General features: G+C 45.7%; 1 protein-coding gene across 1 annotated transcript in view; it reads left to right on the top strand.

The window, feature by feature from the left end:
* ARHGAP31 (Rho GTPase activating protein 31) overlaps positions 1-14,008 on the top strand; it is a 111,616-nt gene that overhangs the window by 170 nt on the left and 97,438 nt on the right. The window contains exons 2-3 of the mRNA XM_024765195.1: positions 7,438-7,447; positions 11,658-11,664. Of these exons, the coding sequence (XP_024620963.1) occupies positions 7,438-7,447; positions 11,658-11,664 (17 nt within the window). The remainder of the gene's footprint in view (positions 1-7,437; positions 7,448-11,657; positions 11,665-14,008) is intronic.

The raw sequence follows: 14,008 nt of genomic DNA, 5'->3' as shown, positions 1-14,008 counted from the left end.
AACATACATGATTCTTAAGGTGCGTAACGCTGCCACCCCGACGTGCAGAGGTTGTGTCAGCCCTTCCGTTTGTGTCACCCAAGCCATTAATGGGCGGTGCGCCGGTGCTGCTACACGTTTAACCGGCCACCTCTGGGGCTTGGGGGTGGGGGGCTTGAGAGGTCCTGTTCCCAAACTTTGGATGTCGGAGGGGAGGGAGGAGGCCTCGATCTGTGGTGTGGTGTTCAGTGGGATTCTCTGGGTACGTAATTATGACCGCCTTAGGTGTCCCTCCTGGGCTCTCCGATTTCATCCGCTCACATCTTTTTTTATTAATGTGCTGGAAGGCGGGGGGGTGCGGTGGATCCTGGCCGGGGGAGTGGTTGCACAAACATTTTCTGAATTTCTGAACTGATGCCAAATATATAGTAGCTCCCTCCCTCCCCTTCCCAACCCCTCAGACCCTCTACCTCCTCTTGGTTTTCAGATTAGCGTTTGGTGTGTCTGACAAGAAGAATGTTGTAAAAAGGTCAGAGGGCCTTGATTTTAAAATAGTTTAGGGTCTGTACATGAAAAGGAGAGCCTCTATGTTTTCAAGGTCGGATTGGGAAAAAAAAAAGGGAATCCTCCAGGGTAGAGACAACTTATTAAACGTTTGTTGCGGGGAGGGGGGGGGGGGGGCGAAAGAAAACAATCTATAGTACAGTACCAGCATTTGAAGTGAGAAGTTTTTAATCAAAGGAAAGTTGAGGAAATTGAGCATTAAATGACTGCTTTTGTTAAGGTTGACTGGCCCTGCACTTACCCGTGACAAAAAGGCCTTGTCTTCAGAAATTTCAGTGAGGGAGAAAAAAGTCCACTATATGGGCCTTGTGTTTATACATAGATAGATACAACAAAGGGGGGAAACTGAAGGGCTAACTGCAGAATAACTCTGCCTCCAGGAAAATAATCTCAAAAACTATTTGATTAGCTCATATCAAATGTGCATCTCAAAAACAGAGCAGTGCTTTTGTTTCTATTTCATTTTTTTAAGGACTTAGCACCACCTAGTAATTTGCAGTGGTGTGATATTCCTGTGGTGTCCTTGAGTTCAGGGGCTGCCATGTCATTAGGACAGATGGCTTAGTATTTTACAGCTTAGGGGACCACAGGTTTCAAAACTGCCTCTTTTGAAACTGGGACACAACTGAGTCAATTCATGTAATCCTCTCCAACAATCTGGAGAGGTAGATTTGAAATAACATCCTTAGGTTGAGTTTTTCTGAGTGTGAGAGAACTCCAACTATGCATCTTAATCACTACCCTCAGAAGATCAGAATGAAATGGTTCTCCTCCACCTGTTTTTGCAGGGGGCCTTCAGGTTCATGTCCATGTTCACTTATGAATGCTGGTGGATACCACCTTTCACCAAGTGGGTGCTCTTCTGGGCCCTCACTCCAAAGCTGAGAGTTGCATGGAGGTGCTTATCAGTCCTGACTCATTCTTACAATGTCACAGATCCTAGGATGAGCAAGGAATCCTAGGGTTCTGTGAAGACTCCTCAAAGGCAGCTTTAAACGGTTCCTCTTTCACCTGATGTATATTTTGGGTTTTTATATATGTTTCGTTCAGGAAAAAAAAGAAAAGGGGCTACTCTTAAAAAAAAAATTGAAACCAGTACCCCGTGCTCTTCCTGCCCTGGGGAGAAGGGAGGGAAGCCGGGAGAGGTAAAGTGACCGGCCTAAGGTCATACAGTCAATCATGAGGGACGCAGAGGGCTCTGGCCCACTAGCCTTCTCACCCCTCCCTGGCATCCTTATCTAGGCCAACATTCTTCTCTAATGATTTTTTTTCCCGTTAATTGAAAGCAGACAGCCCTGCCCCAGAATCAGCAAACTTTCAAGACTGACATACCTGAATAAAGTTCCTTTGAAACAGAAGGAAATTGACCCACTTAATGATCCATACACCATTATTGTGCCACGTAGGAATTAGGCAGGCATAATAAGCAGCTTATATAAATGAGAATAATTAGGATTTCTTTTTTCCCACATCTAAAACTAGTTAAGCAGTTGTCTCTTATTTTTCTTTTAGTGTAGCATCAATAAATAGAGTCAGTGCTAATGTTTTCTCTAAAACAATGTGTCCTCCTCTTGGACTTTCTGAAACATGTATTAGTTAATAGACAAGGCCTGGACTCTGCCCCCAGGGAGGAAAAACTGACCTGGGTAGTGCCCCTTTGCTCACCACCTTGGAAGTTCAGCCCAGAATCCTGAGGGTGACAAGTCAGCATGGTAACTAGGATCTAGAAGGCTGGGGAGGGCCTCACAAGACTGACATCCCAGTTACTCAGCTTTGGAGGTCAAGGATAAAATGAGGCAGAAAAGTGGATTCAGGTCTGGGAACACAAGGGCAGAAGGAAAGAACAGAGATGTGGGGAATCCAAGAGAGCCCGTGTGTTTGGGGAGGGAGGGAAATCTCTGAGCTGGGGTACAAGGCAAAGCTGGTGACAATTAGCTGTGCTCAGACCACCTGAACATGAGGAATTTATACCCCCGGACTGAGCACAGAGGAAAAATGTCATCCACTTCTGCCAATTGCTGTAACCCAGTCCTGCTACCTTCAACTGGACAAATCTAATGAGGCAGGGTGACAAATAGGTGTTTAACTTAGCGCAGACATTGCTCGGGGCCAGTGTTGTCCTTAATCTTTAGGAAGCTGATGAAAAGCAGAAACCTTTCCTTAGAAACACACACACACACACACACACACACACACACACACACACACACACACAAATCGTGTATACAGTTTCTTCAGGCAGCCACACAGATGCCATGTTCAGGCTCTGCTGTTGGTCGTCCCAAGCTGCACATAGGGTTGATACGAATGGCCAATTTCCCCCTTTGGCTTCTTTGGCCACTTTTCTGCAGGCTGGTGAGATCACCCAAGAATGGCATGAAGTTGCTCCTGGCCAAGTTAGCCAGTGTTTCTTTCCCTTCCCCTCCAGCATGGTGGCTGCTGCCCCAACCCCTAGCTCTCCCCTGGGAACCAGAGAACTTTCTCTTCCTGTCTGGAATAGAGGGAGAAGATCATCACTTCCTCACGGCTGATGCTGAAAATAGTACAGCTTTCTTTTTCTTCTTTTTGACCACTGAATACGAAGACCCTTGCTTGCAGCTGTGTGATGAAAACCACATCATTGTGTCACCTGCAGTTGGGAGGCTGTGGATGAAGCCCCGTGAGGCCAGAGTGCATCCAAGAGCATTTCCTATCTCTCCCCTCTGAATCAAGTGCTCTGGGTCTTCCCACAGTGCTTGAAAATGCTGGGGCCAGGAGTCAAGGGACCAGTAAGAGAGCATTACAGGAAAGCTATCTTCTGCCTCCGTGCTGCTCCCACTCTAAGGGCTGAGGACTTCCTCACCCTTCCCAACAGTCTCTGCCATTTGACTCACTCCCTGGTAAAAAGGGATAATTGTCCATGCAGTGGTTTGCCATGATGGTAGCACAATAGAATCACTTGGGGAGCATGAAAAGAAAGTTCATGTCCAGGCCCCCTCTCAGAACAATTAAATCAGAATCTCTTTGTGCCCAGGCATGGGTATGTTTTAAAAGCTTCCTAGAGGGCTTCCCTGGTGGCGCAGTGGTTGAGAGTCTGCCTGCCGATGCAGGGGACGCAGGTTCGTGCCCCGGTCTGGGAAGATCCCACATGCCGCGGAGCAGCTGGGCCCGTGAGCCATGGCCACTGAGCCTGCGTGTCCGGAGCCTGTGCTCCGCAACAGGAGAGGCCACAACAGTGAGAGGCCCACATACCGCAAAAAAAAAAAAAAAAAAGCTTCCTAGATGATTCTGGAATGCAGGGAGAGTTGAGAACCACTGCTTATCGTGCAGGGGTTTACAGATCATTTTCTCCCTGAATAAGCAGCCTTGACTATTCAGAATGTACCCTCTGAATATTTGATAAGAACCTTACTCCTGAAGGTTTTTTTCTAGTTCTTATCAGGTTGAAAAGAAAAAATATATATGTATTTGAATCGAGGGATTACAAAAGGTTCATAACGAATAAACACCCATTACAAAATATAATTTTAAGCTTGATGAGAGTAAGATGGCCCCAGCATTTCAAAGAACAAGGATAAGGCAATGGGAACTTTGAGGCGTAGCTATTCTACATTTCTGAAGCTAAGTCATTCTCTCACTTTGTTTATTCGCTTATTTAAGAAACCAGTATAAGGCGCTGTGGAGGTACCGTGGGAGAGAAAGAAACAGGCACTCCAGACTCAAGAAATTTACAGTCTAAGGGATGTGAACAAACTTTCAGAAACCAATGGCTCAATTAAGCTTTGAAGTTAGCTGTCATGACTGAAGGAGAAAATGCAAAAGCTTTTATCTTCAATTAAATAGACAAAAAATCCAAACATAAACAGGAGCAAAGTGTTAGCGAGGAAGGTGAATATTTTTCTGTTCACGAGAAGATTTAACATTGAATGGCAGGGGCATCCTCTTTGGGTTAGTGGTCTCCTTCCCAGCGTTTTCACACCTTTCCTAGCTAATTCTTCATCCTTTGGGTCTCAGCTGCTTCTGGAAACCTTCCCTGATCCTCCCAAGTCAGGTGCCCCCTGCTGGGGGCTCCCATTAAGAGTTCTGGAAGCCTACAGCCTGGGGTAGAATCCTAACTTTGCCTGTTCCAGCTGAGTGACCCTGGAGCAAGTTACTTACCCCCTCTGGGTCTCACTTTCCTCATTTGTGAATTGAGGATAAGAGGACTGGTGTGAAGAGAAATGAGTTACTCTGGGCAAAGCACTTAGCAGAGGGTATGCATCAGGTAAGCTCTAAATGTAGCTGTTGTTATCATAACACCCTGGACTTGCCCTAGCATAACCACATACTATCCATGACTGAATGCATGAGGGCTCCGATGAAGCGAGTAAATGATATGGTCAGATGGGTTAATTAAGCACCAAGAGGGACAGGAAGCAGATTAGTTGTCCCGCTGAATGGAGAGTTCACGGAGGGATTTCCCAGAGCCTCTGGGGAGTGGACCATCAGTATACAGTGGTGGGAGAGCAAAATGTCAACCTGAAACTAAAGGGCCCTCAGAAAGATCTGAGAAAGGTACCCAGCCACTCCCGGACCTTCAGGGAACTGAAAGAGAAGTCAGGTCCTGGAGGTGGAGTTTGTGCAGACAGAACAGCCACCTCATGGGCTTGAGTTCAGAGGGGCATCCCCCAGATCTGGGCTCCCACAGTGAAACAGGAAGAACTAAAAGAGGAGAATTAAGGCTTTTAAACCTGGAGCAAGCTGACTGATTGCATGAAGCCAAACTGTAACTGACTCTGCACGGTCTGGATATGATAAACAACCCACCCAGAGGATGGAAACAGCCATTCCGCCTACCCACATCCCTCCCTCCTGCCCAGTCTCCAGACCTCTGCCAGGAGCCCCTTGAGGACAGGCATAGCCTCGCCCTTCTTCCACCCCTACCACCCCCACTGGTAGCTGCCCAGATGCCTTCCAGCCGCTGGAGGCCCAGGCCTTGGGACTGCTAAGGTAGCCCCAGACCTGCCCTAGAGCCCAGTGGACCATCTGCTGGGGCAGAGGGAAACAAGTTGGAACTGGGAACACATTTTCCCATAGATGATGCTGTAAGTGGTGGATAAGCTCCCCAATGCCATTAGAGCTGTAGTTTTTGATACATTCTTTTTATTTCCCCCCTTAATCCATTAGGCATCCGTGGGCTAGCCTGGAAACCTTTTCCTGTGGGAGTGGGGATGAGGGGAGAACACATTCTAAATTCCGGAAGCTGACTGACCAAGGCAGTTCTGAAGCACTTGCTAGGAACCGATTGTTCCTGGGGGTCACCTCCCTGCAGAAAGTTTCCTGGGATTCCGTGGCAGAGGGTGGGAGAGGAGAACAGGGCTGAGAGGTCCAGGACTCAGTCTGGGGATAAGAAGTGCCCCCCAACTCCTCTTCCATTAGATTTTGGAACAAAGTAGTGATAGACCCTCTGGTTGGGACTACCCAGTGCTTATTTCCTCCAGAACAGGCTAGTCAGTGTGAGCTGCCGGACACCTCCCCCCCTCGCCCCCCCCCCAACCCGTACCTTCTGGGTCTTAGGTCTCCACTTTCCTTGGTCTGGTTCCTTCACCCCAATCTTGAGACCCAGGAACATGGCGCTACTAGCTCTTTCGATTTTCTATTTTGTTTTCTTTTTCACTCATTGCTTGCCCTGTATTGAAGCCAAAGTGGCATTTACCCACTTGTCACACTTCAGATTTAATTTTCTTTTTGCTCACAGGTGCATTCCCACCTGATTTTCTGTTTCTCTCTATGCCCCAACACAAATGTCACCCTTCAGTTTACTAGGTTTTGGTGTTCCTCCCTCAAAGGACTGTCCTTGAGTCCTGATTGAGGTGGAGTCACAGCCTGATGGAACTTTAGGTGTCTAGATAGCAGCCCCCCACCGTCCGGCTAATCTTCCCCCCAGTATGCAATTTTAGGTAAGCCTTAAAATAAGGGACCCCTGAGAAAGCATGATGACTTCAAATCAGAAGAGACACATACTGGTGCTAGATTTTTTAAGAGCAGCTTTTGATAGAGAAAGCTGAGAACATTAGGCTGCTAAAGGAAGGGGGAGGAAGGGGGGGGCGTGTACTGGAAGGAGAGAAGGGACCCAGAAATGAAAGCTGAGCCCCAAACCACACCTGCTTGTTATTTTTAATTGTAGAGTTACAGTCTGCATTCATTGCTTACTATGTGCCAGTCACTTTATACGTACAAAGTAATATTTTCGAAATCTGTAAGAATTGGGCATTTTTACCCTTTTTACAGAGGAGAAAACTGAGATCCAAGAGGTTAAATCACTTGCCAAGATTGTAGAGATAAGAGAGGCAAGATTTAAATCCAGATCTAGTGTGACTCCCAAAGCCAAGCCTGTCTTAGTCACAAACACAATCTCCCAAAATAGCATATTTCATAATTTGACATTTATGTTACAGTTTTGTCAAAAGAAAAAAAGAACTAACCTGCAAAATGTAGCCTTTTCTCCCTTGCCTTGTTCTTCCCCCAGCCTAGATGGAGAATAGTTATAATAACAGCTAACGTTTGCATAGCACTTCACCCTTTGTCAGGAGCTTTTCACACACACGTACTCTAACCCCACCTACTAACTTTCAAGTCCCCTACCTTTTCCTCCCAGGCCCCTCCCTGCCTACTGCAGCCACAATCCTCCTTCCCTCCTGGAACAGCACTTGCCTTAGAGTCAGAGGCACCCAGTTTGATCCTCATTCTACCTGATATTCTGTTTTCTCACTGGCTTTGTGTTTGCAAGTGGACGCTGAGCTCGGCTAAAGGCGGGTGGCCTTGGGCAGCTCATGCAGATTGGGTAGCTCGCTGGCCTCCCTGAGGCTAACACACAGCAGATGATTGATGGACCCTGTTTCCTCCTCAGGAAGCCAGAGTTAGAGCCCTTCTAGGAAGCTCAGGACCTGGGACATTGCTGATATGCTGGAACAGCAGGAATCCAAGATTGTTCAAGGTTCCCCACAAGGGCGCATAGCTACTCCCAGTTAGAAATGGACCCAGGCTTTGCACAGGGTGCCCCAGAAACACTGACTATCCCTAGTGCCTCACCAGTCACTCCTTGGTATGAATCACATTCTTGGCGGGGCCCCAGAACCAACTGAGTTTCTGGGATCGAGTCTCAGGCACTCCTTGTTCTAGTTCAAGCCTGGTTCATGCATACCATGCCCTGGTGCCATGCCCATGGCCTGATGCTGACCCAGTATGCCTCTGGGGGGCCCCTCGCCGCCACCCCCCAGAGGGAGAGGGGTGAATGTCACCCTCCCCAAAAGCACCTTATACCAGCTCTTGCTGTTACAGACGGCAGAAAACAGTCTGACATAAAAAGTAGGAGGCTGGCAAACTAAATAAATCGATAGCCTTCGTGAATTGAGCTAATTTGTGTAATTATGCATATTTCTTTCCCTGGATCTTTTCATGGTTTTATTCAGAAACCGTCTTGTATGGGGCTTTCAATTCAATGCAACAAATATTTAATGGGACTCCAATATGCTGGACACTCTGGGGTTTACAAAGATGCTCTCAAGTTGCTCTCAGCCTAGTGGGTTGCGTAAGACAGGAAAATAACCAAAAGAGTACCAAGAATGAAATGAGGGTCCTACAGAAGGTGCAAGCGGGAGATGCTAACATTCAAGGCAACCGAGTGAAAGAGAACTATGAGTGGATTGTCTGTAAGGGGGGAATAAATCAATAAAACAATAAACATCATCTGACCCATGAGGAATGACGGAGATAACGGGGAGATAGAGTGGTTGGTTTCTTCAGACAGGAAACCACATGGTTTTGCCTGATGCTTGTAATTGGTCACACCCTCCTGAGCCCTGGGGGAGAAGATGCTTAAACTGTGGGAAAGGTAGTTGACAGTGACTTGTAATGGCCAGGCTTGGAGTGGGGGGACCTCCAAGCCTGCAACCCTTTTGGCTGCACCCTTGGCCGGGGTGACAGAAGCTGTCTTCAGTGGCAGGAGAGTGATCCTACTGTCGGGAGAAGGCACTGTAGCTGATCACAAGTGTGGCAGTTGGTCTGGCTGTGTCTGCGCCTGGCCCAAGAGCAGGGGAACGGGAGATTCTGTTAAAACATAAAACTTTTAAAATGATGTCAACTGACCACCCTAAGTATGTTTCTTGATTAAATCTACATGTGCAGCCTCAATCTCTCCCCACTGCATGTGGAAAGTTCTCTTTTGCCCCCCCATTTTATTTTATTGTTATTTTTAATTTTATTTACTTTTGGCTGTACCACACAGCTTGCGGGATCTCAATTCCCCAACCAGGGATTGAACCTGGGCCATGGCAGTGAAAGCTCGGAATCCGAACCACTAGGCCACCAGGGATCTTCCCCCTCCCCCATTTTATATATGAAAACCAACTCAGAAAGATTAAGCAACTTGCCTAACATCACCCAGCTAGGAACTGGGAGAACCAGAAGTCAAACCATGTCTGTCCGACATTAAATTCCGCTTTCCTAGCTTTGTCTCCTCTGGACCCAAACAGCTGCAGTCATGCCGGCAGTAAATCAGGGTCTGATATGCCGAGCTGCATTTACCCATGCATTGCCAAGGTGATAAGTTCAGCAGGATTTAGTTCAACTTTAATAAAACTGCCGGCAATGGAGTTCCCATCCCCAGTTTTTCAAAGTCAAACGTTGAGGTTCCAAATGGCAGGATTCTAAACAGAGAGCATGCCCTGTTACCATAAGTAGCCCCTTCCACCACTGCTTTCCCATCTGTTTCCTGCATGTTGAGTATTATTGGGAAACAATGATGTCAACTCTTCCATATAAATCTACACCTCCCTATTGCCCCTCCCCTACAATGCATATTTGTGTTCTTCTTTCTGGCTTTTGTCTTGCTGTTCTGTTCTTTAAGGACTCACGCTTTTTGGCGTCAGTTGTTGGCTTTCTTTTTAATATGTTTTAGCTATTTAAGCTTCATTGTGGCCTTCAAAGTGCACATGCTTCTCAGGTCCATATTTGGAAAATCCTTTGTTTGGCTAATAGCTAGAGTATGGGCCTGGTGTTAGTGGAGAGAAGCCATTTTGCTTTCTGGAAAAGCAAAGCTGGATGCAGGGCTCTGAATCCAGCTCAGAGCTGAGGGCACAAACCCCACTCGAGGGCTCTCAGGGGCTGCATTATAGCTGTTGGACCCTGGACACAGAGCCTGCAGCTGAAGGTCAGGAAAATATATCCATCCAGTAACCTGTTTTCCCTTACCCAAGCCTGACTCTCCAATGAGACTTGGTTTCCTCAGTTCCCCTTTTTTTACTGCTCCTAAAGTCAACTTGGTTTCAGAAAGGAAAGGGGGGAGGCTGTTCTGGGGGTAGGTGGGAGGGGAGAGTATGAGTTCTGAATTATGGGTCCAAGAGTTCTGGGCCTCTCTTTTTAAGGCTCTGGCAATGATACTCAAACTTTACTGGGCATCAGGATGACTAAAAATGGAGTGTTTACTTTTAAAATTTCATTTCATTTAAAATTTAATTTCAGAATTTGAGAAATATTGGTTAAATTTTAGTACACTTTAAGGAGTATTAGAAATACTCCTTAAGTTCCCATTTGGACTCCTTGAAACAAAATGGACATCTAATAAAAGTTTCAAATGGGCATTTGCATAGGTCCAGTAGTATCTGGGTCTGTGGAGAACACACGATCCCACAGAATGAGTTCTACAGTTTTTAGGGCTGCAAGCTGTAAAGTGCCATTGCAGGTCAGTATTTGAGGTCAGTCCCTCAGAGATTCTGCTCTTGGAGGTCTGAGATGGGGCCTAGGGATCTACATTTTGAAGATGAGCTCCGGGCGCTTGTGATATCTTTGGCCTACTGATCTCACTTTGACTAGCTTGTAAAAAGAAGCAGCTAAGTGAAACCACATGATTTTTTTTTCGTTATAGTTTTTATATTGCCCCAAATTTCAACAGTGAACATGTATTTTTACTACTTAAATTGAGGGGAAAAAATCTTTCAAAATTATTATGGGAATGTGATATCTTGATTCATTGAATTTTTCATAAAGCCCTTTTGTTCCCCTCCTTATTTAAAAACATAATCTTCATAAAGCCTGTTAGTTTGGTATCCTGCCTTAATAGATGCAGTTTAGTGAAATCAATTAACCTCTCTGAGAAGCAGTGCCTGTGGCAAAGTGGCTAGTATGTGGCTTTTATGCTGATAGTCTGCCTTGGTTCAAATCTCAGCTCTACCCCATGCTAGCTGTGTGACCATGGACAAGCTACCAAACCTCTCTGTGCCTCAGTTTCCTCATCTATAAAGTGAGGATTGTGAGAATAATAGTGCCTATCACACGGGGTCATTATGAGGATTAAATAAACTAGCGCACTGCCTGGAATTTAGTTAACCTTCCATAAGTGTTAACTGTGGTTCTTATTTCCTTGGTGATTAGAAATCTTATCCTGTTTCAGCCTCATTACTCAGAATGTGGTTCCTGAGTAATGCTACAGACAAGGAAGTTGAGAAGGAGATGAGAACAAATATTCCAAGTCTCCCATATATCCCTAGGGGTTTCCTTCTTTCTGTTTTTTTCTTTAATTCTCTTATATACACATAATTATTTATTTTCTTTGGTTGAATGCATAAAAATGCTGGTTTTAAGATTCATATCTGTTGATACAGATTTCTGGGGTGGGAATGTGGTAAACTTTCTAAATTGTACATTTCTGTAGTAATCAGAAAAAGAAAACAATTTAAAAGCAAAACTGGAAAGAAATAAAATGAGGGTTATGGGTTCTGGCGAAAGGCTATAATCATAGTGACCGCCATCCAACCTTCTACTTTCCATCTGTATTTCAGGAGAGTTATAAATCTGGAAAATGAGTCTGTTTCTGTCATTGATGGAACAGTGGAAAGCCAGGGTTTAGGCTGGCCTGTATGACATTTCACATGTGCCTGTTTCTTTGCTCCACAATTGCATTTTGACAGTTGACTGAATGAGGTGTATCTGGCTCAATTTTAGGCCGTATGAACAGCATCTTAGGCTGTAGAGGGTGTGGATCAAGGGATCCACCCTGCGCTCTTCACAGGTTGAATCAGATAGGGAGTCTGTGTTCATTTCTCAGTGCTCCATTTGAAGCTGGAAGCTTATACACAGGAGTATATTGAGAAGGTGATCAGGATGGTGAAGTTTAGACCTTTATTACGTCTCATCTCCAACGACTGTCATGGTTTCCTAAATTGTCTCCTTCCTTGAGTAGAAAGAAAATGAGCTCCTTGAAGACTGACCTTTCTCTGTTCACCTGTGTGTTAGGTGTCTACGGGGCTGGTTCCCTTCTGGAGGTTCTCAGGAAGAATCTTTGCTCCCTCTGGCCCGTCCTCATATGGCCTTCTGTCTGATCTCCTGCCTCTTTCTTATAAAGACCTTGTGACTACATGAGATAATTCAAAATAATCTCCTCATCTCAAGATCCTTAGTTTGATCACATCTGCAAAATCCCCTTTAGCTATATGAGGCAACATTTACAGATGCCAGGAATAAGGACCTGGACATTTTTGAGGCACCATTACTCAACCTACCACTGTCTTGTTTCCCCCACAGCATATGGTTGGCTCCATAGATATTAATAATGTGAATGAAGGGAATAGGGTGGTGATTGTGAGAGTGGAGGAATAGATGGACATCAGCATTTACTAAGCAGTTTCCATGCACCAGGCACGGGGTCAGCTGGGACACAGGGACGAGCAGGCATTATCTGTCCCTGTAGGGGCTCACAATCCCATGCAGGGGATGGACACATCCTCTGCTGAGCCTCACACAAACCACAGGAGGAAGTGGATATCATCAGTTCTGACTCAGAGGAGCTAGATCTTCTACAATGAGTGGAATCTAAGTAGTCTCTGCCTGAAGGGGCGATATTGCAGACAGAGGGAACAATATAAGCAGAGGTGTCGAGGTGTAAAACAGTATGGCAGGATCAACATTCTGGAGAGAAGAACAAAGGGAACAAGGTTGAAGCCTGAGCCACCTACCTTCCTGGATGAGGTTTATAGTAAGTTCCAGACTGAGAAAGGAAGAAGAATCTCGAGCCACATTCAAAGCGTGTGTCCTTTTTGCTGTTTCTATTGTTGCTGTTGAGAAAAAATTGGACCCTAGTCTAGGAATAAACTTCCTTCAGGGGGAGGAAAAGTGAGGTGCCCCAAGCAGCTGTAACTCAGGCTTTCAGAGTTCATTTCATCTATTTATTTTCCATCATAGGAAATTTCATTTCTCTCTGTCTTATGGATAATAACCAGAGTGATGTTTAACATTTCAAATCCACGTTTTATTTGAGGTGAAAATTTTTGTAACATTCGTTCCCACCTGCCTCCCGCTCACATTTCTACTCCATCCCATCTCTTTTTCCCTCCAGCTTCCTCTTCATCCTGTCATCCCCCAATTTACGAAACCACAGAGCAGATATCAGACCTATTGTTCTTGCCAGTTCTACTCCCAGGTGCCCTTTTGAGCTTGGCCCCGTGTGCTCCCATTCCACTCTGCGCTGACTGTCCCCACCTCAGAGCGGTCTTCCCTCCCCACCGGCCTAGGTCCCATCTCGGAGGAGACCTCAGGGTCCCTTGGAGGTGGGACTCCCTGTCTTGTGCCCGCCTTGCCCTTGCCAAATTCCAGAACTCCAAGAACTAAAAATACTTCAGTTTTTGCTTCTCCTGCTGGCAGGCACTCAAACTGATGGTGTCCCTCGTGACTGAATAGCAGAGGCCCAGAAGGGAGTGAGGCTGGCAGCATGGTCAGCCGCTGCCTGAGGGGGCAACAGGGGCTTGTGTTCACTGCGGACAATGGGCATCTCTCTTCCCCCTTCACTGGGGTAACTCCTCTAGCGGTGCTCTGCCATCCCTTGGCTCCTGAGTAGGAATGGCAGGGGTCATAAAAAAATGCAGGATGTGATTTTAATGAGCAATAAATACCTGCTACAGGTGTGAGCCATCCTCTACTCTTGTAAAATTATAAAAGTAATTGTTAAAAAGAAATCCAAACGATACAGAGATTTATAAAGTACAAAGTCCCTTCTCACATCCTTGCAGTCCCATTTGCCGGTTCACAGTCTGGGCTGGATTCATTGAGACCAGTTCTGTCACGAGAACTTTCCCACTGAGGGAAATATGCTCTATCTACACTATCCAGTATGGCAGCCACTGCCGCATCTGGCTGTTAGCACTTGAATGTGGCTAGTGCTACCGAGGAACTGAACTTTAATTTTTAATTTAAATTTATGTAGCAACATGTGGCTCATGACTACTGCATCAGACAACACAGAGACCTTTCTCTGTGTATGTACCAAAAAATACACATATTGAATGATTGTCTGTTTTTTTCCCCCACAAAGTTAAAGTTACCACATACATATGTTCTGAAATATGCTGTTTTAAATAACAATAGATCTTGGAGAAGGATCCATTTTTGTAAGTATAGTTCGATCTCACTCTTTAATTACTGCCTGAGATTCTGCTGAATGGATGGTTTTTTAAGT

Source organism: Neophocaena asiaeorientalis, unplaced genomic scaffold (genome assembly GCF_003031525.2).
Source record: "Neophocaena asiaeorientalis asiaeorientalis breed wild unplaced genomic scaffold, Neophocaena_asiaeorientalis_V1.1 scaffold500, whole genome shotgun sequence".
NCBI classification, from domain to species: Eukaryota; Metazoa; Chordata; class Mammalia; order Artiodactyla; family Phocoenidae; genus Neophocaena; species Neophocaena asiaeorientalis.
Note: the sequence above shows the minus strand (reverse complement) of the source record. Positions and strands in the feature narration are given on the sequence as shown.